Here is a 22956-nt window from a genome sequence, read left to right on the forward strand (position 1 = left end):
CTGTTGCAGTCTTGTCTTGGAATCCCGCGCGCGCGGCCTTCGACACTATGCAGGATCTGTCTTGTTGAGACTTGAGAATCGAAGCACCACTCTCTGCTCTTCCAAAACTACGTAGGAATGTAGGTGAAAACACATGATTATAAAAAACAGGAATTTTATTAGAACTGACGTTTGGATTAATAGTAGGAAAAACACATGAAGTGAACAATTTATGCGAAGTTGATTATGGTGGCAACAACGATGTTATCCCTTTAAACACCGGACTTATCATAAATAAATAAAAAATCTGAGGCAACATTGTCTTAGCCGTTCCCTTCCCAGTGCCACATCCATCCGTTCCTCCCACCCTCTCTCGCCCCGCACGACAGCTCAAGCAGGCGGGCTCTCGGCGAGCGGTGGGTAAGCAACGAGCTACGGCCAAGTGGCGGGCCGAGCGGCACGAGCTCGGCGACGCAGTGCGAGGGCAGCTGCTACTCCAACGGATATATATAGGTAAATTGTTTTAAACATCGCTAGAAACAATGTGTAATAAATATATTTATCTAACACAAAGTTTATAATTTATTCTGATGTAGTTATTTATCTTTTTTTTTTTGCAATTCATGTGCTAATGGAATGGTAAAAATCTGCACACGGCAATCTATATGGTGAGCATATTACTTTGTTACACCGTCGTATGTACTTTTTAAGTTAAAATACTATATTTTATACATGACATATATTTATATTTACATATATATGATGCATGTGTAGGATGGTAAAGCACTGAGGAGGCATTTTTTATCAGCCTATTGATATATGACAGGAATTCGCGTTGATATGTAATACCTGTAGGTATACGAGAATATTTTAGCTATATCGTGGGTAAGACGATTTGAAAGAGATAGTTGTGGAAATAAATCTATTTATATGGACTTATTTATTTGTACTCAAAGTTAAGTCATACTTGTATTTGAAATTCAAATTGTAAGCTCTATCTGAAAGCGTTTTTGTTATTTGTCATGATGCTATGTACCTAGATAGTCATATATAAATTTTTGGCACCCGTTGCAACACACGGGCAGAAAATTAGTAGGGAAAAAGGAAGGCAAGGCAGATGGCGAAGTGGGAGGGGGATGGGTCCACCAAGGCAATAGGTCTGTCCAGTGGTCTAATCGGATTAGATACGGATACAGATGGATATCACTGATCCTATATCATATCTCATGTTTTTTATCGGAACCGGACATAGATGATGTCGGATATATATACGAATGCAAATAGTCTCGGTCACAAATACAGATCGAATATGTGACGAGTCAGATACAAACAATGTCTGATGGGGAACGGGGTGTCCGATCTTTCGAAAGATAATATGATAAGTTGATTTGGTGGAGTTTCGACGTTGATGATCTAAAGGCTTTGATCAAAACAGATCAGAAATCTTCGCAACCACTACTCCGTGGTTATCAACCGTGCCAAGACGCGGTTGACCTCACTAAGAAGATTTTTTCTGCAAGTGAATTGAGAACATAAGTAAGAACATGTAGATACAATCTAAATATTGTTAATTATCAACGAAGCACTCGAGTTAGGGCTATACAATCAGATATACAACGAAATTATCTAAAATAGAATAATCTAATCAAAACCCAAACCTAAACTATGACGGCTAATGTATATTTATAGGGGGAAATGCAAGGAGGTTGATCTAGGGTTGTGCGGTCGTGGGAAGAGACGTACACAACCTGGATTTTGATCTCAACACGCTTACAAGACCCGAAACAGTGACACAACATCTTATTTCATCAACTTTGACTAAAGTATAAAGAATATTTGATCGAGGCTAGATCTATTGGAAAAGGATCGTCATAAGATTTCCAGCAAGTTCAAGCTCGCTTCAATCGGACTTTGTATGCGAGAGTTATAGCTGTTTTACTGATATATTATCTTGAGACTCCGAGTAGACTTTAGAGTTCGGCTATGACTTGACTTTGACTCTGAGTAGATTTAGACTTCGAGTGATGACATTCAGTAAGCTTGTGATGCTTTTCCTATATTCATAAGTATTAAAACATCACAGGAATCCAATAGTAATCCATATAATAAAGCATGAACAACGAGGTATAAGTTCGTCTAGTGGTTTAATTGTCAGACATGAGCTCTTGTAATTTGTCCTTTATGATTTGAGGATTATTAATATTGTTACTCTTATCCGAAGGAGCTATGTTCTTATCAATGTCAATTAAGATTATTTATTCGAATATTGAGTAAAAGCAACAACCATACATATCACATATATTATGATCTTCGACCATTCCATGTATAAAAACTCAACTATGTTATATGTCCAATAAGTAAATCAGCAATACACTCCTATGAAAAGAGTTATGTTAGAGGTAAATTGGAGAAATTAAGAGTGTCCACTCTACTGGTTAAAGCTTACATTAATGATTTGAACACAATAATAACTTCAAATGAAAAAACTATCAAATTATTGATCTCATTGAGTGTTACAATTTTCATATAAAGATCGTCTGCATCCGATTCCGTATAAAAAAATTATAAGCTTCAAAAAATATACCGGTTATTCTCACATATTCGATATTCAACAGGTACTTAACTCTTTATATACGAATCCGATATGGGATACAAATATCCTAACTCATGGGACGTCACGGAGGCCAATCCGACGGCCCGCTGTAATGCGGCAGGAATCGACGCGTGCCATGAGTTCTGAATGGGTGCAGTGCTAAGGGTGGGTCGGCCCAGCTAATCTCCGATCCGAGCCCGTCGCACAGCAGCTGCTTCCAAAACCCTAAACACCCCCACCCCGTGCAACGCCGCAAAAAGATGGCATCCGTCGCCGCGGCGCCAAGCGGCGGGAAGCGCCCGGCCTCCGGCGCCCGGGAGGGCGACCAGATGGTGATCACGCCGCTGGGCGCCGGCAACGAGGTCGGCCGCTCCTGCGTCCACATGTCCTTCAAAGGCCGCACCGTCCTCGTACGCACCCGTCTCCCTCCCCTCCAAACCCTTACCTCTGTTTCTTTGCTGCTAATGTGGGGTGCGCGGGCAGTTCGACTGCGGCATCCACCCGGCGTACTCCGGCATGGCGGCGCTGCCCTACTTCGACGAGATCGATCCGTCCACCATAGACGTCCTCCTCGTCACCCAGTAATCGCCCCTCCCCTTCGACCCGTTTCCCCCGTCCTCTCCGCCTTTCGCTTGCTTAATCTGCAAAATTGAAAATCGCAGCTTTCACTTGGACCACGCCGCCTCACTGCCGTACTTCCTGGAGAAGGTAATGTTTACTGGTTGGCTCCGACGGTGCTGTGAGTTTGCTATGGTGCTAATTTGGCAGCTGAATTTGCTCTGTTATGCAGACTACATTCAAGGGCCGGGTGTTTATGACCCATGCGACAAAGGCCATTTACAAGCTGCTGCTATCAGATTATGTCAAAGTGAGCAAAGTTTCCGTGGAGGATATGCTGTATGATGAGAGTGACATTCTTCGTTCCATGGACAAAATTGAGGTATCTCCATACTGTTTATCTGTTTCTTTTTTCCCCAGCAGTATATTAGTTAAGTCCATCTCATTTCATATGAATCTTCGTTGTGTCCGATGGTGTTATATAGCGACCAGTTGACGAACAAATTGTTCACTTGCTTTGGAAGCCTATTCAGAACAGGTATACTAGACAGGGAAAAAAATGTGTGCTTTAAAATGCTCAAGTTATTGCCTAGATGCCGGGTCCATATTTCAAAGTGAAATTATTTTTCACCTCTCTATTCCCCTTTCTTTCAAGCACTTGTTTACCCTTATTAAAAGCTAAAAGCTTGTATTACCAAAACTGTGAACAGCAAAAAAAATCCTTAAAATTGGTTTCAGTTATATTACGTAAGCAGCCTATAAGATCTGCTTACCCCCCCCCCCCCCCCCCCCAAAAAAAAATACATCAGCAATTCTCTCCTGTGCAGATAATGCAGAATTCTGCTCATGATGATTGAAAGGCATTATTCAGGAAATTCACACTTCGTTAACGTAAATTTTTCATGCAGGTTATAGACTTCCATCAGACAATAGAAGTTAATGGGATACGCTTTTGGTGCTATACTGCTGGCCATGTACTTGGTGCTGCCATGTTCATGGTGGATATTGCTGGTGTGCGCATTCTTTACACTGGTGACTATTCCCGTGAGGAGGACCGCCACCTACGAGCTGCTGAAACTCCCCAGTTCTCCCCTGATATTTGCATTATTGAGTCAACTTATGGTATACAGCAACATCAACCCCGCATTGTACGGGAGAGACGCTTCACTGAGGTCATCCACTCAACTGTTTCACAAGGTGGACGTGTTCTTATCCCAGCATTTGCTCTTGGCAGAGCCCAAGAACTGTTACTTATCCTGGATGAGTATTGGTCCAACCACCCAGAGCTCCATAAGATTCCTATCTACTATGCCTCCCCTCTTGCCAAAAGGTGCATGGCTGTCTACCAGACATACATAAACTCCATGAATGAAAGGATCAGGAACCAGTTTGCACAGTCCAACCCCTTCCATTTCAAGCATATTGAGTCCTTAAATAGCATAGATAACTTCCATGATGTGGGTCCATCAGTGGTGATGGCAAGTCCAGGTGGTCTTCAGAGTGGTCTCTCTAGGCAGCTTTTCGATAAGTGGTGCACAGATAAGAAGAATGCTTGTGTTATTCCAGGTTATGTTGTGGAGGGCACTCCCGCAAAGGCCATAATCAATGAGCCAAGAGAAGTGACCCTAGCTAACGGACTCACTGCTCCTCTTCATATGCAGGTCCACTATATATCCTTTTCAGCTCATGCTGATTTCCCTCAGACAAGCACCTTTTTGGATGAACTTCGGCCACCCAACATTATTCTTGTACATGGAGAAGCGAATGAGATGTCAAGGCTGAAACAGAAACTTATTTCTCAGTTTGATGGAACAAATACAAAAATTGTTTCTCCCAAGAATTGCCAATCGGTAGAGATGTATTTCAGCTCAGAGAAAATGGCAAAGACTATTGGCAGACTGGCAGAGGAGGTACCAGAAGTTGGAGAGTCTGTTAGTGGCTTACTTGTGAAGAAGGGATTCACATATCAGATTATGGCTCCTGAGGATCTCCGAGTGTACACACAGTTATCTACAGCTAACATTACTCAACGCATTGCTGTCCCATATTCTGGTTCTTTTGAAGTCATAAGGTACAGACTGAAGCAAATATATGAGAGTGTGGAGCCACCAACGGAAGAGTCTGATGTTCCAGCATTGATCGTGCATGAAAGAGTGACAGTTCGCCAAGATTCAGAAAGCTATGTTACACTGCAGTGGTCATCTGATCCCATCAGCGACATGGTGTCTGATTCCGTGGTGGCTATGATCCTGAACATAGGCCGTGAAGGTCCAAAAGTCGTTCCGGTTGAAGAAGCAGTGAAGACAAAGGAAGAGACGGAAAGGATAGCACAGAAAGTAGTGTATGCTCTTATGGTGTCACTTTTTGGTGATGTTAAAGTTGCAGAGGAAGGGAAATTTGTTGTGTCTGTAGATGGAGATGTGGCACACTTGGATGGAAGGAGTGGTGATGTTGAGTGTGAAAATGCTACATTGAAAGAACGGATCAAGACTGCATTCCGTCGTATACAGGGTGCCGTGAGACCAATCCCACTTTCAGCCTCTTGATCTGTAGGCACCAAGATGTTCAACATTTCCCAGTTAAACAAAGTAGAAGTGTCTATCTACATCTGGGGGAGCAGTTTTTTTTTCTTTTGTTTGGTCAAGAAGATTACTGCTCTGGGCCTGTTCACTGACCCTCTGAAACATCAGTTGTAACATTGTAGCAATTTCTACTGACAGTTATGTAGTACCGCCTTGCTTTCTGCATAATTTAGCATGGCTGCCCGTTTTCTTTTAGTATTCACTCGAATTTCCCTACTCGGCCGTTCCAATTTCTGTTTTTGGCCGTGTTATGCAATCATTTGAAGTGAACTTGCATCTGGAGAATTGTTAGCAAATCTGCCTGTAACCGCAGATGCAACAATGCAATTGGTTACAACTTACTACAAGCTATTTAGCAAATGCCCTGTTTTTTCCCCAGCGAGTATCTGTTTTACTGTCTAGCTGTTATGCAATTGGGAGGATCAATAACAACACTTGAATACAAACACATCTCTTTTCACATCGATCTACACGATGGCGGTTGTCAAACTGTAAAATTAAGATTCACATATGAATCAGGCCCTGCACATTGCATTACTCTGCCCCTGCATCTGCAGGAATACACACCGATGAACAAGCAACCAATCTCCTTCACTGACCGATTGTGATGCCACGACGCATCAGAAAACTTGTGACGCCTAGGAAGAGGAATGGCCAGACGCAAGGCAATCCAGCACCTTGGAAGCAAAGCTACTCATGTTCTTCTCCGGCGAAGACGGCGGCTTCACCGTCGGGATGTGGGACCTTGAAGGCGTCCTTGCAGTACTTTGCCGCCTCCGCCACCGTCGTGCCCTCGACGAGCTTGTGTGGGTAGGAGTCCTTGGTGTGGTCGCCGCGGCGAGCCGGACCATCTCCTCCTGGAACTCGGACAGCGCGGCGTGCTCTACCGCCTCGGTGCCCTCGCGCCGCCCCCCCCCCCCCCCCAGCTTGACGACCACCAATTCTCAACGCGATTTGATTGACCCAATTTAGGCCGCATGAATGTGATCTAACGGCTAGCAGAGACCCGGGTGCGGTCGTTATTGCGAACAACGACCATGCTTCATGCTAGTAAACGTACTGGACTAGTTCAGTAGCTCTCTGCTCTTAACCTTGCATAAATTCAGCTTTGTATCTCTGAAACGAAAAGTTCTAAACTAACAAGAATGAAGTAGCATATCATGTCACAAAAAGGATGCATAGGCAATGTTACTTGATATCCGTGTCTTTTTTTTTTTTCCGAATCGGACACTTTGAATTCGATATGATTTCTGACACTTGTATCGAATTCCGAGTAATATTTCATATGTAAAAACTGTATTTACCGGATCGGACATCCAAATCCGAATCGAATTTCAACACATGTGCCCGTATTCAGGTAACACGCTGTGCATAGGGAGAAACTGAGAGTAATTCACTTTTCAACACACACCCGCATGCTATATCAAAGTTGAACCATGCTAGATGTTATAACTAAAGTTTGAAATGGAAAAATTTATCTTGTACAAAATTCTATCAAAATCTCTACTTAAAAGTCAAGTTCCTAGAAAATATAAATATTTTTTGCCCACGGAAAGAAAAAGTGTCCCAGTCCACATATAGGATTGGCCTTGGCTTGGCAACCAATGCCCAATGGCGGTCACCCACCACCACCACCACACGACCTGCGCGCTCCCGCGCCGCAGCCACACCACTTCCAGCACTAGTGCCAGCCGCCGAGGCCCCTCCCCCTCCTCCTCCGGCCATCATCTCACCACCACCAGCCTCTGCCTCCCCGCCGCGCCGCCGCCGCCGCCGCCGTCCGAGACCCTCGACCGCGTCCTCTCCGACCTCGAGTCCCAACCGCGCCTCCTCAACCCCTCCCTCCTCGCCTCGCTGCTCTCCGCCCTCCCGCGCCACCCCTCCCCGCGCCGCCGCCTCCCCGTCTCGCTCCTCCGCCGCCACCCGGACCTCGCCGTTCGCCTCCTCCACCTCCACGCTTCCCTCGGCCTCGTCGCCTACGCGCACCACCTGTTCGACCACCTGCTGCCCGAGCGCGCCCGGGAGGACGCCTTCCCCTGGAACTGCCTCGTCGCGGGGTACGCTAGCCTCGGCCGCCACGATGACGCGCTCGCGCTCTACTTCCAGATGGATGAGCACGGCATCCCGCGCGACCGCTTCACCTTCGCGTGGGCGCTCGAGGCCTGCGCGGGCGCCGGGTCGGTCGTGCTCGGCCAGGCCGTGCACCGTGACGTCGTGCGCGCGGGCCTCGCCTCTGACGTGCTCGTGTGCGACGCACTTACGGATATGTACGTCCGGTGCGGCGACATTCCTCAGGCTCGGCGGGTGTTCGACGCAATGCCGGTAAGGGACACCGTCTCATGGAACATCATGCTTGCTGGGTGCCTGCGGCATGGGCTGTGGCCTCATTCTATGGAGATTTGGAGAAGGATGCTCAGAGATGGGCACAAGCCAGACTCCACTGTGTTATCGACAATGCTGTTGCTACTGCCATTGCCTTCTGCTGATGATGATAGTAAAAGGGGACTGGAGATTCATGCCTGGGTTATTCGCCACGGGCTCGAGTCAGAGCTTCCAGTGGCAACTGCTCTAATACGAATGTACTCTAAGAAGAATGAGCTTGGTCATGCCTTGTCAGTGTTCGAGTTGATGCCAGTGAGGGATCGGTTGTCTTGGGATGCTATAATCTCTGCACACCGCAGTGACTACGGGGTTCTCATGATGTTCCGACGCATGGTGGACTCCGGAGTGCAGCCGGATGAGGCTACATTTGCCACGGTGCTATCTGCCTGTAACAATTTGGGGTTGATGGAGGGTGCCATGAGGTTGTTCTCCGAGATGGAGAACCAGTACAGAGTTCAGCCTACCATGAAGCACTGTATCTGCATGGTGAATATGCTAGGCAAGGCAGGGATGATCAACGAGGCTTATAAGTTTGTGTCAAAGCAAACATCTCTGAGCAGTGATCCGACGGTCTTGAGGGCTCTGCTGCGTGCTTGCTCAGTGCACGGAAACACCAGGACTGCAGAGATCATCGCAAAGAGGTTGTTTGACCTGGAGCCTGACAATGAGCATAATTTTGTACTGTATGCGGATTTATCAAAATGCAGGAAGGTTAGAGGATGTGAATTGTGGAGAATGCGAAGAAGATGATGAGGGATAGAGGGCTGTAATGTCAAGCTGAATAGATCTCAATGATCACAGCATTTGAACCAAATTTCTGAATCCGTTTTGTGGCTAAGTGGTGGTGACTTTTTGTCCAATGTGACCCTGCAGACAGTATTAACAGCAGTTCAGATTGAAAATGTATGTACAGTCCAGCATGAGGCACAAAATCATGTCATATTGTGTAGATTATATTTTTGCTTGTGAGATATCAAATTGTACATAGCTAATCAAAATGCTTTGATCTATTTTTACACAAAACTGTAGTTGCTCATCAGAGAATATAATTCATCTCCTAAAACAGAAAACAATTGAAATGGCAAATAACTGATGAACAAATGAAAGAGAAAAATATAAATGATTCAAGCAATATGCTGGCAGAACCAACATGCTCCATTGGCAGAAATAATACCAAAACCTGGAACAAATTTTACCAAAGCCCAGTAAATATATTGATTTCAAAGTTGAATGGGTTACATGATTCAAGAAACTCATCCACTTCATATTTAAAAGAATCCAAGAACAACCCAAGCGTAAGGCCAGCTTTCCAGTAATTGAATATGATAATCATATTCCTGATCCTACCAAGAAATGCAAAGGAAGCCCTGTACATGAGTGCACCAATACCCTCCACAATGGCAACAGCAAGTCCGGCCGACAATATATCCCAGTCACCTGTTTGCCCAATGACGGTAGCAAATGCCGTAGCACAATAAAATCCAATCAGAAAGAATAGGATCTTCACCGGTAACCCTTTCCTTGCTTTCTTCAGCTTGGCAAAAAACTTGTTCCAAAAAGATTGAATTGCACTGAAAAGGCGAGTGCTATTGCCTGATTGGTCACTACTATCGTCTGACATAGTCTTGATGGCCCATTGCATCTGCCTACATAAAGAATGAAACATTTCTTATTTAAATGTACTAAGGCATTGTTGGAAGAAAGATGGTAGCTTATTAGGACAGATCAACAGCTGGAAGAAGGAACACGTAAAACCGAAAAAATGAGAGCACTTAATTAAGAGTGAGTGCTCACTGCTCAAACCATACGATTAACAGTGAACTGACTGAGATCGCACATTTAGGCTTCTCTATTTATAAAATTCCAAAAGCACAGACCTACTATCATTAGTGCCAATACCTAATAACAGAAAAGCAATCATATTCTCTTTCTAAGCACATCAGTCTGAGGTGAACAGGATAACCATGGATCGGCTAGGTTAGGCATAACTAGTTTTGAATCTTTCTAGTGAAGGTGTATAACTACAGATGTGCTACATTAAGAACCTAGTGCGAAAAAAAGATATATATACAGTGTACAAATATAGAGCGATGCACAAATTGAATTTCAACTTTGGAAGTTAGATTTTGTTCCCTGGTCAGAAAACACCATGTTTACATACATTCTCTAGACCGAATAATCCTATTTGACTTTGTAATCGAGTTCAGTGGTATGGTGTATCTGAACTGCACAGCTTGTCACCGGTGATAGACAAGAGGGAGACTGTTTGCTAGGATTCCCATTGAAAATCTGTAGCAGACAACAAACAAAGCGTTCTAAAAATCTCTATCTGATCACTAGAATTAGGATATAAGCATAAGCATGTCGCTAAGTTTCTGCCCAAACATGCATCGGCTAAATTGACACAATAGTACATTACACATGCTGCAGCTAATTGTTTCAGTTATGCGATGGAACATGATAGTGTGAAAATAGCGAGGATTCCTAACAGTAATGCTACCTTGAGTTTGTGCGGAAGGAAGGAGATGCCCGCAGCAAGCGAGAGGTCCCTAGCTTCTCCCGGCGACAGACGACGGCTCCTCTCCGACCGCGGGATGCGGCAACAAGCCTCGACCTCGAGCATCCCGACCAGCATGGCGACTTGGCGATTCCCTCGCACAAAGCGAGAGCTGACATGCGCGGCCGGCGGCTACTGACCAAGCATCTGCGCTGCAAATTTAGAAGATTCGACAAAAAAAAAATCAACCTTTTCACCCGCGGCCGCTGTAGACTAACCCAATCGAAAGCAAATCCAATCAATTTGATCTCGTTTGCCCGCGTTTCGCGGTGGCCTCGAGCAGTCACTCATGGCCACCCTCCGAGTTCGCTCCCATTTTGGCAACTCCATGGTGAGGGGAAGCCTAACGAAGGAACAGGAGTGTAGCTGCGGTTTTGCTGACCTGAAACGATGCTCTTCGTCGATCAACGGTGGGTTCACCAGTCAGTCACCACCGGAGGTCGCGGCTGGCCCTGCCGGCGGCCGCAGTCGTCATGGCGCCGGAGAGAGATGACTAGATGCGATGGTTGGATGGAGGGGAGCGTGGAAGGGAGCGGCCGACGAGAGAGAGGCGAGAGCCCGAGGCTGTACGTGTTGGGCTTGGTGAGCCCAATTCTAACCCAGTTGGGCTTCTTCTCGTGGACCGTAGGGTCATTTGCTCATGGAGCCTGGAGGAGGAGGGCTTCGGCTGAACTGAACTGAACCCCAGCGAGTAGCGGCGGCGGCGGCGGCGGCGGCGGCATGCAGTTCCTCCGAGGCGGCGGCGGCGGTGGGTTCGGAGGGACGGCGTGGGAGGTGGTGCGGCGGCACTTCTCGAGGAAGCGGGCGGTGAACGTGCGGCGGATCAACCCCAAGGTGCCCAAGGAGGAGGCCGTCGCCATCTCCGGCCGCCTCCTCCAGATCCTCTCCGACCACGGGCCCCTCACCGTCGGCAACACCTGGAACCACGCCAAGGTAAAAACAACAGCACGCTTCTACACCAACCAACCTCGCTGTGCATGTAGACCAAATACCTATGGAAATCGATCTCTATGTGTAGCTGTGTACTCCCATTCTACGACAAAGGAGTGCAACTTGTGCTCCTTCCCAAACCAGTAGCTGTGGTAAGAGAAATTAGCCACTATGCGCCTAAAAGTTGGATAGAAAAGCCTGACTGACCTCCGATTTGACTTGTTTGTTTTATCCAAGGATCACTAGACCACGAAAATGGTAGCTTCATTCCTTTTTACTGCCCTTACCTTCTTGCATTCGGGGAGGCAAATAGGTAATGAAGTTAAAAAAAAAAGGGACACAGTGTGGGATAATGTACTGTTCTTCGATGGCACTGAGCCATCCAATTGTGGATCATAGCATAGTCCATTCAAGAAGCTTGGGAAAGCCTGAGTTCGGCGAGTTGCCAGTTGTTAGTACAAGCTTTGGGGGTTTGGAGCTCAATTTTATTACGATATCTTGTCACTTGCACTTTTTCATGCTTATTGCATGGTTTGTAGCTCACCCAGTCCGGTTTGAAGCGGTGGTTTTATACTTTTATGTGCAAGACGCGTGCATGAGCTTATCATGCTCCGAATTTGATTCACCAAAACCAGGTGAATTGATAATACCTCTAGGGTGCTGTTTATCTGGAATAAGAAAATGCAAACACTAAGGGAGTGGGTAGCAGTGCTACTGTAAACGGTTTTAGAAAAATACATGATTTGTTTTATTCTCCTCGGTAACGGTATTCATTTCCATAACTCCCGGTGTTCTCACTTTTTACTTGCTGATTTCACGGCACTTGTGAACATTAGCAACCTTTTTGTTCATTCCCACTTGCCTGTATATTTCCCAACTGCAGTTTATCACTTACTTACATCTTGATTTAGATTTTAGACTTACCCTTGTGTGATTTAGCCTACCTTAACTGCAGAAGGTATAGCATCTGACTGATTCAACGATTGTATCTCGTTATTTGGTTCTTCTCAAGAGCTTACACTTATGTGGCATATTTTACAACAGGATGCTGGTATCAGTGGGCTGAACAGCAAGACTCACATGAAGATCTTGCTAAAATGGATGACGGGAAGAAGGATCGTGAAGCTGTCCTGTACACAGGTAGGCAACTCAAAGAAGTTTCTGTATTCCCCGTTTACTGAAAGTTCAGAGGCATCTAAGGAAGCTAGCTCGCCATCACCATCACCGGAGGCCAAGAATTCTCCCGCCCAAGGAGGGAAAGGGAAAGCCACAAGAGGGCAACCGAAGAAGCAGGCCGTGGCTTTACACTGATCGTCAGTGAGCAGGCAGGTCATGGTGCTGTTATGGTTTTTGGGATTTTGCTGTTGGGTTTTGGAGCAAAGGAAGTTTTCCTTGATCATGTCACCCAAATTAGAATTGCGATGAACCTTTGTAGCACTTTGTTGTAGTAGGGCACTTGAGCTATGCTAGGTGCATTGTGCCAAACAAAGCATTGGTGAAGTGGAATAATTTGTAACCATCCTGAGATGTTGTTGTGCTATTTATTTGTGAGTTGAGGTTGAGATTGCCCTGATGAGATTGAATCCCGTCCTGGTCTCTCCTGTTTATGAGTAGGGCAGAGCTGAGCAGTTGGGCTGGCTCGGAGTTGCGCTTAGCTGGGCCACAAGGAAACTTTTTTATTTCTATATTTTTATTTGCAATTTTTTAAAACGGCCGTATATATTTGCAAAATTCGGATTTGAAAAATACAGGAATAAAAAATCGCAGTCCACGAGGTGAGAAGGGCGTCTTCTGTCCTGTCTCCTTTGGTTTCGGCCAATCATTTGCGTGTTGCGATGGTGCCCCCTCACTTTCGAAAAGACTGATATGAGCGTCTGCGTGACTTGGGAAGTCGCGGTGTGTTCATCTGTGTTCAAATTGGTTATGGACGACGGCTGATGGCTGGTGAGGGAGGTCCAGGTTAGGGTTTGGGGTCTCGACGGACCTAGAGCAAGGTTCAGGTCGACGACCGGTGAGACGGAGGAGGCAGGGATGAGGCTGCGCAACAAGGGCACAGTCGGTCGAGCGGTGGAGGACCTTCAGTGAGCGGTGTCAGGGGTAAGGGTGGCAAAGCAACTGTCTGGTAACACTGGGTTAGCGTGGCGGTGAGCGACGATAGTGAATCCGGTGGTAGGAAACCACCGGAGACGATGGAAGAGGACGAGCACACCAAAAGGTGAGAAAAAAGATCTACTAACACAAGTGATTATCATTTTGCTGTTGGAAATCACACAGGAGCAGTCCTACTAACGCGCTCGAATTAGACACCCCGCTCACTCGTCTTTCCGGCCGTCCCCAACTCTAGTATAAAACCGCAGCTCCCACCACCACCACCAGCAGTCCAAGCTCGCCTCGTCGCAGATCTGCTTCCGCCTCCCTGTTCCCATCTCAGGCTCGGACGTCGCAAGCCCCACGCCAACTAGCTCCCTTCTCTATGGCATTGCCCCGCGCCGGCGCCGCGCTCTTCCTCCTGCCGCTCCTGCTCCTCGCCTCCACGGCGCGGTCCCAGGAGGAGTCAGAGTCTCCCGTCTCAGCGCCCCCCGCCCCCGCCCCAGCCCCAGCCGCCGACTCCGAATCCGCTCTTGCTCCCATCTCCCAACATCCCTCCTCCGAACACGCCGCGCTGTCCCCTCCTACTCCGCCCGAGACCTCCCCCTTCCCGTCCCCCTTCGACTCGCCGGCGCAGGCACCGTCCCAGCTCCCGCCCACCCACCTGCATTCTACGACGCCAGCGCCCGCGCCCGCGCCCGCCGCGGAGAAGGAAGCTGACGACGACAAGGAGAAGGAGAAGGAGGAGCACAAGTCCCCGGCGCCTGCTCCGGCCGCCGAGCAGATGAAGGTCGCGAGCGCCGGTGGCGAGCAGGCCGGGGACGGAGAGCCGGAGAGCCACGAGGAGATGAACGGCGGCAAGAAGGCCGGCGTGGTGGTCGGCGCGTTCACGGCGGCCGCTGTGGTCGGGCTGGGCGCCTTCGTGTGGAAGAAGCGGCGGGCCAACATCCGCCGCGCCAGGTACGCCGACTACGCCGCGCGCCTGGAGCTCGTCTGATAGACCGACCATCCACCGCCACTTCACGGTGGATCGGATGGAAGATACTTGCATACTACTCCTACTAGACTGAGATACATCCATTGCTGTGCCCGTGTTCTTGATCGGTCTGATAGATTATGATTTTGTTCATTATTTCTTCTTCCTTCTGTAATTGATTATACTCTTTGGTGATGACGAGAGAGAGGAATAAGGACGATACACTGATCACTGATACGAGGACTATACATTTTTGTACACATACCGCAATGTGTTCTTCTTCTTGGAATCATTGTTGCTCCTATTGATTGGATTCATATGTCAGTCAGATATGGATATGATAGACAACGTAACGACGATTATCAGTGCATTGGTACGAACAGTGTCCAGATCCACAAGACTAGCAGCAATGGAGCAAGCAGTACTCTCGCTTTATCTCTCTCCCCATGGTTGTTGGACGGAGCCTGAGATCTAGGGGTGGGCTGGAGAGCTTAATTAGGTTTGTTAGCTTCAAGATTTATATATGATTTAGAGTTTTTATAATAAAATAAAATAATTTAAATATATATTTTTAGTTTCAAATAAGAATAATATTTTTAGTTTCAATTAAGAATAAACTGTCTTAACCAAAGATCTCAATCTATTTATAACTCTGGTTGTAAGAATTTCTAAAGCTAAAAATAACTACCTCAAAAACTTAGAGCTAGAGCTCTGCCAAATAGTGCAGTGGCAGAGGATTATTTTGGCTAAGTTGGTCCATGATCCCCTTGCTTAACAAAAGTTGTTGAAAAATTACTGGCAAATACTAGTCTGGCTCCTCTTGAACAAGTTATCTAAGCATGTGTATTTAAGCTGGCTCCTTCTCAATTTTTCTGGAACCTTTGTCACTGATTGTGGAATCAATTTAGAATGTAATAATTTGAAGAAGTAAAAAAATATAGTACAACAAAAGATATTTACATACATGAAATTCATAATATAATCATGTAATTTCAGTAGAGAGAAGAATGACGAGTACTTGGACATAAAGAAGGGTAGAGAGGGATGTATCGTTTAGAGTCACCGTCCACAATAATATTGTAAGGAGGATCAAGATGTTGTTTGATTTGGGAGGGGTGGAAATAATTCTTGTATAGTATCTTAGTGTAAAGATAGCGCAATGAAGACGACATCTGTTGTAGATGATGGTATGCAGGTGGTGACGCACCTTCTTTAGAAAGCCAGCGCTATAGGCGAAGTGCCAGAAACAACGCATACTCTAGAGAAATCCGACGATGAATATATAGATAACAAATATTAAATATCTAAGTATGTAAGGCAAATAATAGAAGATTAAATGTATTTTTAAATATATAGAAACTAAATATTTGACGTCTATATATAGAAGATAAATAATAAGAGATTAAATATATTTTTTAGAAAGATAAACGAGACGTAACTTTACACGGTGACTGTTTGATAAATACAGATGTACGATACAGATGATCGAATTTGGCATAACTTGTACTTTCATAAAAGTATAGATAAATGTATTTTCTTTATTTTATTGTGAAAATATCGGTTCGTTGTTGGGCATGGGCAGCACATGAATCCTTGGTGACAGACATATTTGCGTGGCCCGCTAGCGTGGTCAGAGCCTCGGTACCTGTTCTCAATTGGGTGACAAGTCTACTTAGCCCGCCACCATTGCCTTGTGACTAGAGGTGGGATTTGGGCCGGGCCGAGCCCGACCCCTTCGGGCTTCAGGCATTTCGGGCCTTGCTAGGATGGCCTGATAAACTGTTCGGGTTGGGCTGGGCTGACCCAATCCACCTTCAGCTAGGTCCAGACCCGATCCGAATGCACGATGGGCCTTATCGGGCTAGGCTGGCACAGGCCTAGCACCACCACACTCCACCGTGTATGAGGGCGCGAACCCATTTTTTACCTGGCCAGACTGCCCATTGGGCCCCATTTCAAGGCCCGGTCCGACCCATAAATTGGGCCGGGCTGACCCGGCCCATCAGTGCTCGGGTCGGGTCGGGCTTAAGCTGCACCGGGCCGTGCTGGGCTCGGGCCGGCCCAAAAAATACGACCCAAAGTCCCAGCTCTACTTGTGACTGGGTGACTCGAACGGTAGCTCCTTCTGACATCTGTTGAAAGAATGACATGAGTATAAATTTCTAGATTTTCAAAACATAGGTATATATTTGCAAAATATAGATTTATAAAATATATAAATAAAAAATCCAAAGTAGGTAATGCTAAGTCTCTATTTGTTTTATCTTATAGATTATAGATTGTAATCGTAATCTGCAAGTTGAAACAAACAAACAAATTATGTAATCTATTTTTTAACAATTCAGTCCTCAGATACTAACAGTCCAACAGTTTAACTTCCACCAACTTATACAGATTATACAATACAGTTTCTTCCTCTACAACTATAAACTATTTTTTACAACATATAGCTAAAACAAACATGTCTAATGCTCACCAAACACAAAACACAATATTAGGTAGGCCTGCCTAACCTGGTGCCGATGGTTCAGAGCAGAGACAATATTGGGTAGAGAAATCAGCAAATCAAAACTAAGGTCCCAACTTGCTGTTGCCGACAATTTCAACATTCCGCAACCTTGCAGAATTTTCATACAAAAATCTCGGGAATATATATTTAACTACCGGCAACAGTACACGGGGCTAATCGGCTTTCTTAAGGCATGTTTCATGATCGTGGGGTAGTTTACTAGGTTTGAACGATTTCTGAACCAAAACCAAAGGCAGCAGCTGTTGGTTGCGAGTTGCTGATGAACAGCAAATCAGCAAGCCAGGACCACGTGAGCTGCAGCGAGTTGCTGATGAACACGTCTACCTGGAAGGCTTCACCGCAACGTAGCACTGCGCCTGCGCCTGGATCTTTCCAAGGAAATCGCCCGCGTCGAAGCGTTGACGCTTGGACAGAAATTCCGCAGAGTTAAAGCTGCAGGGCTCAGCTTAGCTTAGAGCATACTCTTATTAAAAGAGAAGAGTATTTCGAGGTTCAAGTCTAAAAAACTCCAGCAGAAAACGCCGACAATCAAGCGAGGAAGAATACCTTGAATTCAGTGTGTTCATTTGTTGGCACGTTACTCGTTTGTGTCTTCTCAACTCCAAAGATCAGAGCCCACTTATCAATAATATAAATTCCGATGCCTTCACTCCAGTATCAACAACTTTCTGACAATTCACACCAATTTTCAAAACAGAGATTCAGATGGTCCATATGGCACCAACTTGGATCTGCTAACTCCAGTCTTCTCTCCTACTCTCTTTTTTATAACCTCCTGATTTGCAGGGTTAATCAGGTCAGGTTAGGTAATTCTTATACAGGAGGCACATGACTCGAGTTCGCAATTACACAACCAAGTACAGATCCCAGTAGATAACAACTGGGACAGAATGCCGAAGCTGTCCTGTCATACCGAGCTACCATGAATTCTACCGTCATACCCCAGTAGATTACCACGCTAAAGAATTCTACCTAGCATGCCTCGGCAGATTACCAGCAATCTGGCATATGGCTAGGACTGGGTGAGAGCCGTTGCCTTCAAAGCATCTTGGGCTGTAACTCTCTGCGGAACAAAATCTGAAGGAAAAAAATGCAGGAATGGATTTGTCAGTAGACCGTGCTATAGTACGGCAAAACAACAATGTAGGTAGATTTGAACGAAAACATAAGCATCGACCTGAAAGAAACTTGAAACCTTTCTGGTTGCAAACAGCTGTTGCTGCAAATGGGACCACAGGTGGCATGAGATAGACCAACAAAAGAAAAAGATAGAGAGCAGCAATAGCAACAACAACAACAAAGTCTCCCAAGTAAGTTGGGTAAGTTAGAGATGAAACCCACAAGATCCAACTAAAAAGATGATGATAAAATAATAATAATAAATAAAGGTACTGGTAATAGTAAAAAAGTAAAAGTAATAATGGTACAGGGAGACTAAAAAGATAAAGAGCAAATAAAAAAACATACTACTACTCAAACCACTGGGGAACATGTTTGTTTTCGATGGCAATTCTGAGATAAGTATGAGGGGGCTGGGACTTGGATGAAAGATATTAAATTCATTTGCATTTATCTCAAATCAGCATTTACTGTATGAAGATCTCCAGAAATGCATGCACATGCTTTGGGGACAATTATCCCCTAAGAACGAGCTTTAGCTGATTCCCAGCTATGAACTAGAATCCAAGAGATCTAACAAACCAAAATAAATTAGGTAAGCTGTTTCAGTTACCAGGTACTCGTCCTCCCACGCACAGTGGCCTACTATAGTTCTACATTGATCGTTTTCCTTTATTGGGTAGCAATACTTGGATGAAAAATGAAAGGTTCATTTACCTACATATGGAAATTAGTATGGTGTGCCCTTGGGAGGCTCTTTATAGATCCACACAACACAAGATACGAGAAGTCTTCAATGTTTGGAGCATCAAGTAATCAAAGACATATTACACTAATTCTGTAATTGGATGTGACCTTGAAGATGTGTACTCATCAGATCTTAGTAGACCATTCATGTTTTACCAATCTAAGTTTTTCACTCCTAAATACAGTCACCATTTGTACCTCTAACTAATTGTCTTTTTAAGCATAGACGGCGAAGAAAATTTGGAAGTGGATAGGAAGGAAAGACCAACTTACAAAGATTATCGTAAATAATTGACTTCTTACGATCTTTCAGGGCATTGCGATAAGCATCCTCTGCAAACTTCTCCAAGAATAACTCCTGCGGTTATAGGTGTAATCACACTGTCAGTTCAGATTACATAAAATGTACGGGCGCCAAATGTCAACAGATTTTCCCAAATGAATGGTACAAACTACGTATACCAAACACTGCTTTCCCCCAAAAGAAATTTGAAGTATTAACAAAGAGCAAGAAAAGAAAGAAGCGATTTCTTTGTCAGACTATATGTCTGGAAGGATGTGCTCTCCAACAATCTTATTCTTTTGTTCCCTCCATAGTCCATCCCTTCCTCCCCCAATGAAGACGAAGCATTTAAAATCTTGGCATCAATATTTTTAGTTCAAGGGGATAGCTTTCTCATTGGTCCGGACACTAAAGTTTGCATGAGGATGATGGTAAGGTGTTCCCACTTCCCAATCACTTGCCAGGGCACGCGGGAAGCTTCGTGACGGTGGGTGCGCCAGGCTGGCGTGGTTGCTGCCTTGGTTGTGGCCCACGTGCTTGCTGGCCGTGCACGAGGGGCAAGAAGTGGGAGCGGCTGGCGAAAACCTTGTTTGGTTTCTAGCTGGCATCGACGACTGCGACGCCCGTGGGCGAGGCATTGTCTTGGGGTGCATTGTCTTGGGGTCTCCTGGCCTCCCTCCTCTGGATTCTCTGGGTAAAAACCTTGTTCGGGCAACTGGGCGGGCGACGGCGGCATCTCAATGTCGCGCCCTCCTTGGATGCGTTGCTATGGAGGTCCTTCTTCGTGCCGTGATGGCCGTCGGCCCTGTGGCTCCTCGTTCGGGTTAGGGTTTGGCACTGGCTACACTTGGCCTCAGCGGAGACCAAGTGTTTTGGCAAGGTTTGCTGTCTTTCATTGTTGTCTCGCTGCACTCAGTTCAACTGTTGCGTGTTGGGATGAGCGTGGCCGTGTGGAGTCGAAACTACTGCGTCGATGAGGCACGACGAAGCTTGGCAACGGTGACACAAGGTTGTGCTCCCTCCTGCAGGCTCAGTGGACGTGGTGGGGACATGAAGAGAACAAGGCAGTGGTTGTGGTCCGTGTGTGGAAGTCAGAGCTGCTGCGTCGTTGTGCGCGTTGGGCAACGATGGCCTTTGTCAAACGCGGTTGGTTGGTTGGGCAGTGTCAGTACCATGAAGTTGTTTGTTGGGTCACGCCTGATCCAAAGTTGTCCGATTGTTGTTTGTTTGGGCTTTCCACCGGTTTCCCTTCAAATAAACCGCTCAGTTGTGAGGTTTTCGAGCCCGGTTTTCCTAATAAACTGGGTCAATTCTTTTCTTCTATGAAAAAATCGGCAATGCTCTTGCCATCCTTTCAAAAAACAGCTTACAATTCCTGGTACAGAAACACAATAGGAAAAGGTCCTCCCTCATAGATCCCCTTAGCAAGACTGAACTCTGAAGGCATTCAAGCAACTTGTTTTCATATATGGTGTATGAAATTCACGGTACAAAAACACAAGTCATGTGCATTCTTGGTGGAAAAAAACCGGAAACACATGCCACGAGTTGACAACATCTCAGACAATTCATCGAACACCTTGTAGGCATTGATGGCATCGCCAAAGTAAATCTCAGTGGCTCCGTAAGAACTAAGAATCAATCCAAAACTATCGATACGATGCTTCGATCCTCTCACATATAATTGCTAGCATAAATCATTGCATTTAGAGTAAAAGCAAAGAAATGGGGCGAGGGAAACATACGGAGGCCTTGTTGATGAGGAAGACAGCCTCGTTGGAAGCGCGGATGGTGGCGTCCTCGGCCCGCATCAGCTGCCGCACCCGCGCCATCGGGAACCTGCACGCGCCCTTGTCGATCGCAGCTGCCTTCTGGTCCCTCCGCTTCTTCTTCACGGGCGTGGGTGCGCGCGCGTCCCCATCGCCGGATGCTCGGTTCGGGCTCCTAGCCTCCTTTTGGAACTCCGCATCGCCGCGCTTCCTCTTGGTGGGCGTGGACTTTCCCGCTCCGCCGGACGCTTGCTGCTTCTTCGTGGGCGTGGTCGCGGCCGCCGCGGGCTTCTGCGCTCTACTGGGTGACTGCTGCTTCTTCGTGGGCGTGGGCGCAGGCTTATCGCCCTTGCCGGATGACTGCTGCTTCTTCGCGGGCGGCGCCGGCTTCACCGATTTGCCGGGTGACTGCTGATTCTTCGTGGGTGTGGCTACCTTCAGGGGCTTGGTTCCCGGCTCGTCGCGCTTCTTCCTCTCCTTCGAGGGCGTCGCCGTGTCGCCGTACGCCTGTTGCTTCTTACGCTTGGCGCCCTCTTCCGGCTCCGGCTTGCTGCGCTTCTGCTTCGCGGCCGCCTTCTTCTCCTTGAAGCTTTTGCCGGATTTCGGAGCCGGGCGGACCTTGGCCTCCGAGAGCTGCTTAGGTCGGCTCTTGGAGCTGGAGGCGGAGGGAGGGGCGGCGGGCTTTACTGGGGTGGGCTCCTTCCCTGCCATGTTGCGTCCGCCGCCACAAGCCGGAACCCTCGCCGCGAGCTCAAAAGCGGTGGTGGTGCGTGCCGAAACGAGGGGAGTTGAAAATTTCTCGGGGCCGCGCGGACGCTTCGAGAAACACAGGGAGGAATGCCAAAGGGGCTCCGGATTTCAAAAGTGATTTTTTTTTTCTCTCGGACACTAATAAAATATGTTTTTACCGTATTTTACGTTTTTGTCTTAGCTGCACCTAAATAAGTGGTTTTATCTATAGGATATCGCTTCGATTAAAATAAGTATTTTAAGCTGACAAAGTGAGAGAATAGTCTTGAAATGACACAAATACCCTTGGTCCCATCGATTTGACTAGTGGGACTCACACGTTAGTGGGTGGACAAAGGGATAAGGCTAGTTGGCTTGTGCGGGCACGAGGCATTCAGAGAGAGGGAGAGAGACCGAAGGGGAGAGTGATCGGGGAGGAGCGACCTTGTGAGAGGAGGGAGCCGGTGGACATGACGACAGCCAGGAGAGATGGTCGGGAGGCGGTGGCCGGTGGTGCGAGAGGGACATGGTCACAGCGAAAAAGAGGAGGTGGCCAGCAGTCGTGAGCAGACCAAGGAGGAAGGAGGAGGGAGGCGACTGGGAGGAGATAGCTAGTGGGAGGCTTGCTCGCCGGCGGTGGAGAGAGGAACGCTGGAGGAGGGGATTCAGTGGTGCGCGTGAGCGGGAAAGGCTGAGCTGGCGGAGAAAGGAGATGATCGGAGGGAAGGGGAGCCAGCAGTGGCGCACGGTGGAGAAACAATGGCCTGGCGGCGTGGACCGGCTGAGTGTGGTCGAGCGGCGTGGCGACGGGGCAGCGGCTCGAGGTGCGAAGGAGTGGGCAGTGGCTCGGGCCAGCGGTGGCGCGTGTGAGCGGTGCGGTCCAGCGGCGCAAGGGTGGCTTGGTGGCGCGGGATGTAGAATGCGGTAGTGACGGTGGGCGGTTCTACTGCTGTCCACCAAGCTCACCCAGCGCTGCTGTCGTCCGTCGACCTCAAAGCTCTCTACTATCGCGCGAAGGAAGTCCTCGACGCCAGGGCACGCCCGAGGGAGAGAGGAGCTAGTGTGGGCAGAGAGCCGAGTGACGCGGTGGAGGGAAGCAGAGCGCGGCGGGGAGATGGCTAGCCGGGCTTCTTG

General features: G+C 47.1%; 6 protein-coding genes across 10 annotated transcripts; 4 read left to right on the top strand and 2 right to left on the bottom strand.

Moving 5' to 3' along the window:
* Nucleotides 1-2773: 2773 nt before the first annotated feature.
* LOC133914981 (cleavage and polyadenylation specificity factor subunit 3-I) lies at nt 2774-5907 on the top strand. The gene is made up of 5 exons (XM_062357958.1): nt 2774-2982; nt 3056-3153; nt 3235-3280; nt 3363-3512; nt 4039-5907. Exons 1-5 carry the CDS (start codon nt 2833-2835, stop codon nt 5674-5676), a joined length of 2082 nt encoding a protein of 693 aa, XP_062213942.1. The 5' UTR covers nt 2774-2832; the 3' UTR covers nt 5677-5907.
* Nucleotides 5908-7242: 1335 nt separating this feature from the next.
* Nucleotides 7243-9100, top strand: LOC133914977 (pentatricopeptide repeat-containing protein At4g25270, chloroplastic-like). Its single transcript, XM_062357952.1, is given in 2 exon segments — nt 7243-8777; nt 8779-9100. Coding segments are annotated over 2 exon segments (1530 nt in total). The 5' UTR covers nt 7243-7323; the 3' UTR covers nt 8855-9100.
* Nucleotides 9101-9265: 165 nt separating this feature from the next.
* Nucleotides 9266-11191, bottom strand: LOC133914979 (ycf20-like protein). 3 transcript variants are annotated; one of them, XM_062357954.1, is made up of 3 exons: nt 11034-11191; nt 10595-10798; nt 9266-9740 (listed from the first exon to the last, which is right to left on the bottom strand). In XM_062357954.1, exons 2-3 carry the CDS (start codon nt 10768-10770, stop codon nt 9287-9289), a joined length of 630 nt encoding a protein of 209 aa, XP_062213938.1. In that variant the 5' UTR covers nt 10771-10798; nt 11034-11191; the 3' UTR covers nt 9266-9286. The 3 variants fall into 3 exon arrangements, with proteins under 3 accessions (XP_062213938.1, XP_062213937.1, XP_062213939.1); XM_062357953.1 differs by having other exon boundaries at nt 10595-10803; XM_062357955.1 differs by lacking the exon at nt 11034-11191 and adding an exon at nt 10870-11027.
* Nucleotides 11192-11315: 124 nt separating this feature from the next.
* On the top strand, nt 11316-13157 carry LOC133914980 (uncharacterized). Its single transcript, XM_062357957.1, has 2 exons — nt 11316-11584; nt 12626-13157. Exons 1-2 carry the CDS (start codon nt 11372-11374, stop codon nt 12890-12892), a joined length of 480 nt encoding a protein of 159 aa, XP_062213941.1. The 5' UTR covers nt 11316-11371; the 3' UTR covers nt 12893-13157.
* Nucleotides 13158-13930: 773 nt separating this feature from the next.
* Nucleotides 13931-14949, top strand: LOC133914982 (vegetative cell wall protein gp1-like). The gene has a single exon (XM_062357959.1). The coding sequence runs from the start codon at nt 14055-14057 to the stop codon at nt 14664-14666; it is 612 nt and encodes a 203-aa protein (XP_062213943.1). The 5' UTR covers nt 13931-14054; the 3' UTR covers nt 14667-14949.
* Nucleotides 14950-17461: 2512 nt separating this feature from the next.
* On the bottom strand, nt 17462-21942 carry LOC133914983 (DNA polymerase II subunit B3-1-like). Of its 3 annotated transcripts, XM_062357960.1 has the most exons (4): nt 21070-21940; nt 19315-19399; nt 18353-18394; nt 17466-18252 (listed from the first exon to the last, which is right to left on the bottom strand). In XM_062357960.1, exons 1-4 carry the CDS (start codon nt 21802-21804, stop codon nt 18188-18190), a joined length of 927 nt encoding a protein of 308 aa, XP_062213944.1. In that variant the 5' UTR covers nt 21805-21940; the 3' UTR covers nt 17466-18187. The 3 variants fall into 3 exon arrangements, with proteins under 3 accessions (XP_062213946.1, XP_062213945.1, XP_062213944.1); XM_062357962.1 differs by lacking the exon at nt 19315-19399 and having other exon boundaries at nt 17462-18252; nt 21070-21942; XM_062357961.1 differs by lacking the exon at nt 18353-18394 and having other exon boundaries at nt 17463-18252; nt 21070-21941.
* Nucleotides 21943-22956: the final 1014 nt, after the last annotated feature.

This window comes from Phragmites australis, chromosome 4 (assembly GCF_958298935.1).
Source record: "Phragmites australis chromosome 4, lpPhrAust1.1, whole genome shotgun sequence".
Lineage (NCBI taxonomy): Eukaryota > Viridiplantae > Streptophyta > Magnoliopsida > Poales > Poaceae > Phragmites > Phragmites australis.

Coding starts and splice junctions, on each gene's coding strand:
- LOC133914981 (XM_062357958.1), top strand. CDS start 2,833: ATGGCATCCGTCGCCGCGGCGCCAAGCGGCGGGAAGCGCCCGGCCTCC. Junction 2,983..3,055: donor TCAAAGGCCGCACCGTCCTC/GTACGCACCCGT, acceptor GTGCGCGGGCAG/TTCGACTGCGGCATCCACCC. Junction 3,513..4,038: donor GTTCCATGGACAAAATTGAG/GTATCTCCATAC, acceptor TTTTTCATGCAG/GTTATAGACTTCCATCAGAC.
- LOC133914979 (XM_062357954.1), bottom strand. CDS start 10,770: ATGTCAGCTCTCGCTTTGTGCGAGGGAATCGCCAAGTCGCCATGCTGG. Junction 9,741..10,594: donor TCCTTCCGCACAAACTCAAG/GTAGCATTACTG, acceptor TTCTTTATGTAG/GCAGATGCAATGGGCCATCA.
- LOC133914980 (XM_062357957.1), top strand. CDS start 11,372: ATGCAGTTCCTCCGAGGCGGCGGCGGCGGTGGGTTCGGAGGGACGGCG. Junction 11,585..12,625: donor ACACCTGGAACCACGCCAAG/GTAAAAACAACA, acceptor ATTTTACAACAG/GATGCTGGTATCAGTGGGCT.
- LOC133914982 (XM_062357959.1), top strand. CDS start 14,055: ATGGCATTGCCCCGCGCCGGCGCCGCGCTCTTCCTCCTGCCGCTCCTG.
- LOC133914983 (XM_062357960.1), bottom strand. CDS start 21,804: ATGGCAGGGAAGGAGCCCACCCCAGTAAAGCCCGCCGCCCCTCCCTCC. Junction 19,400..21,069: donor TCCTCATCAACAAGGCCTCC/GTATGTTTCCCT, acceptor CTATAACCGCAG/GAGTTATTCTTGGAGAAGTT. Junction 18,395..19,314: donor AATTATTTACGATAATCTTT/GTAAGTTGGTCT, acceptor TCCCATTTGCAG/CAACAGCTGTTTGCAACCAG.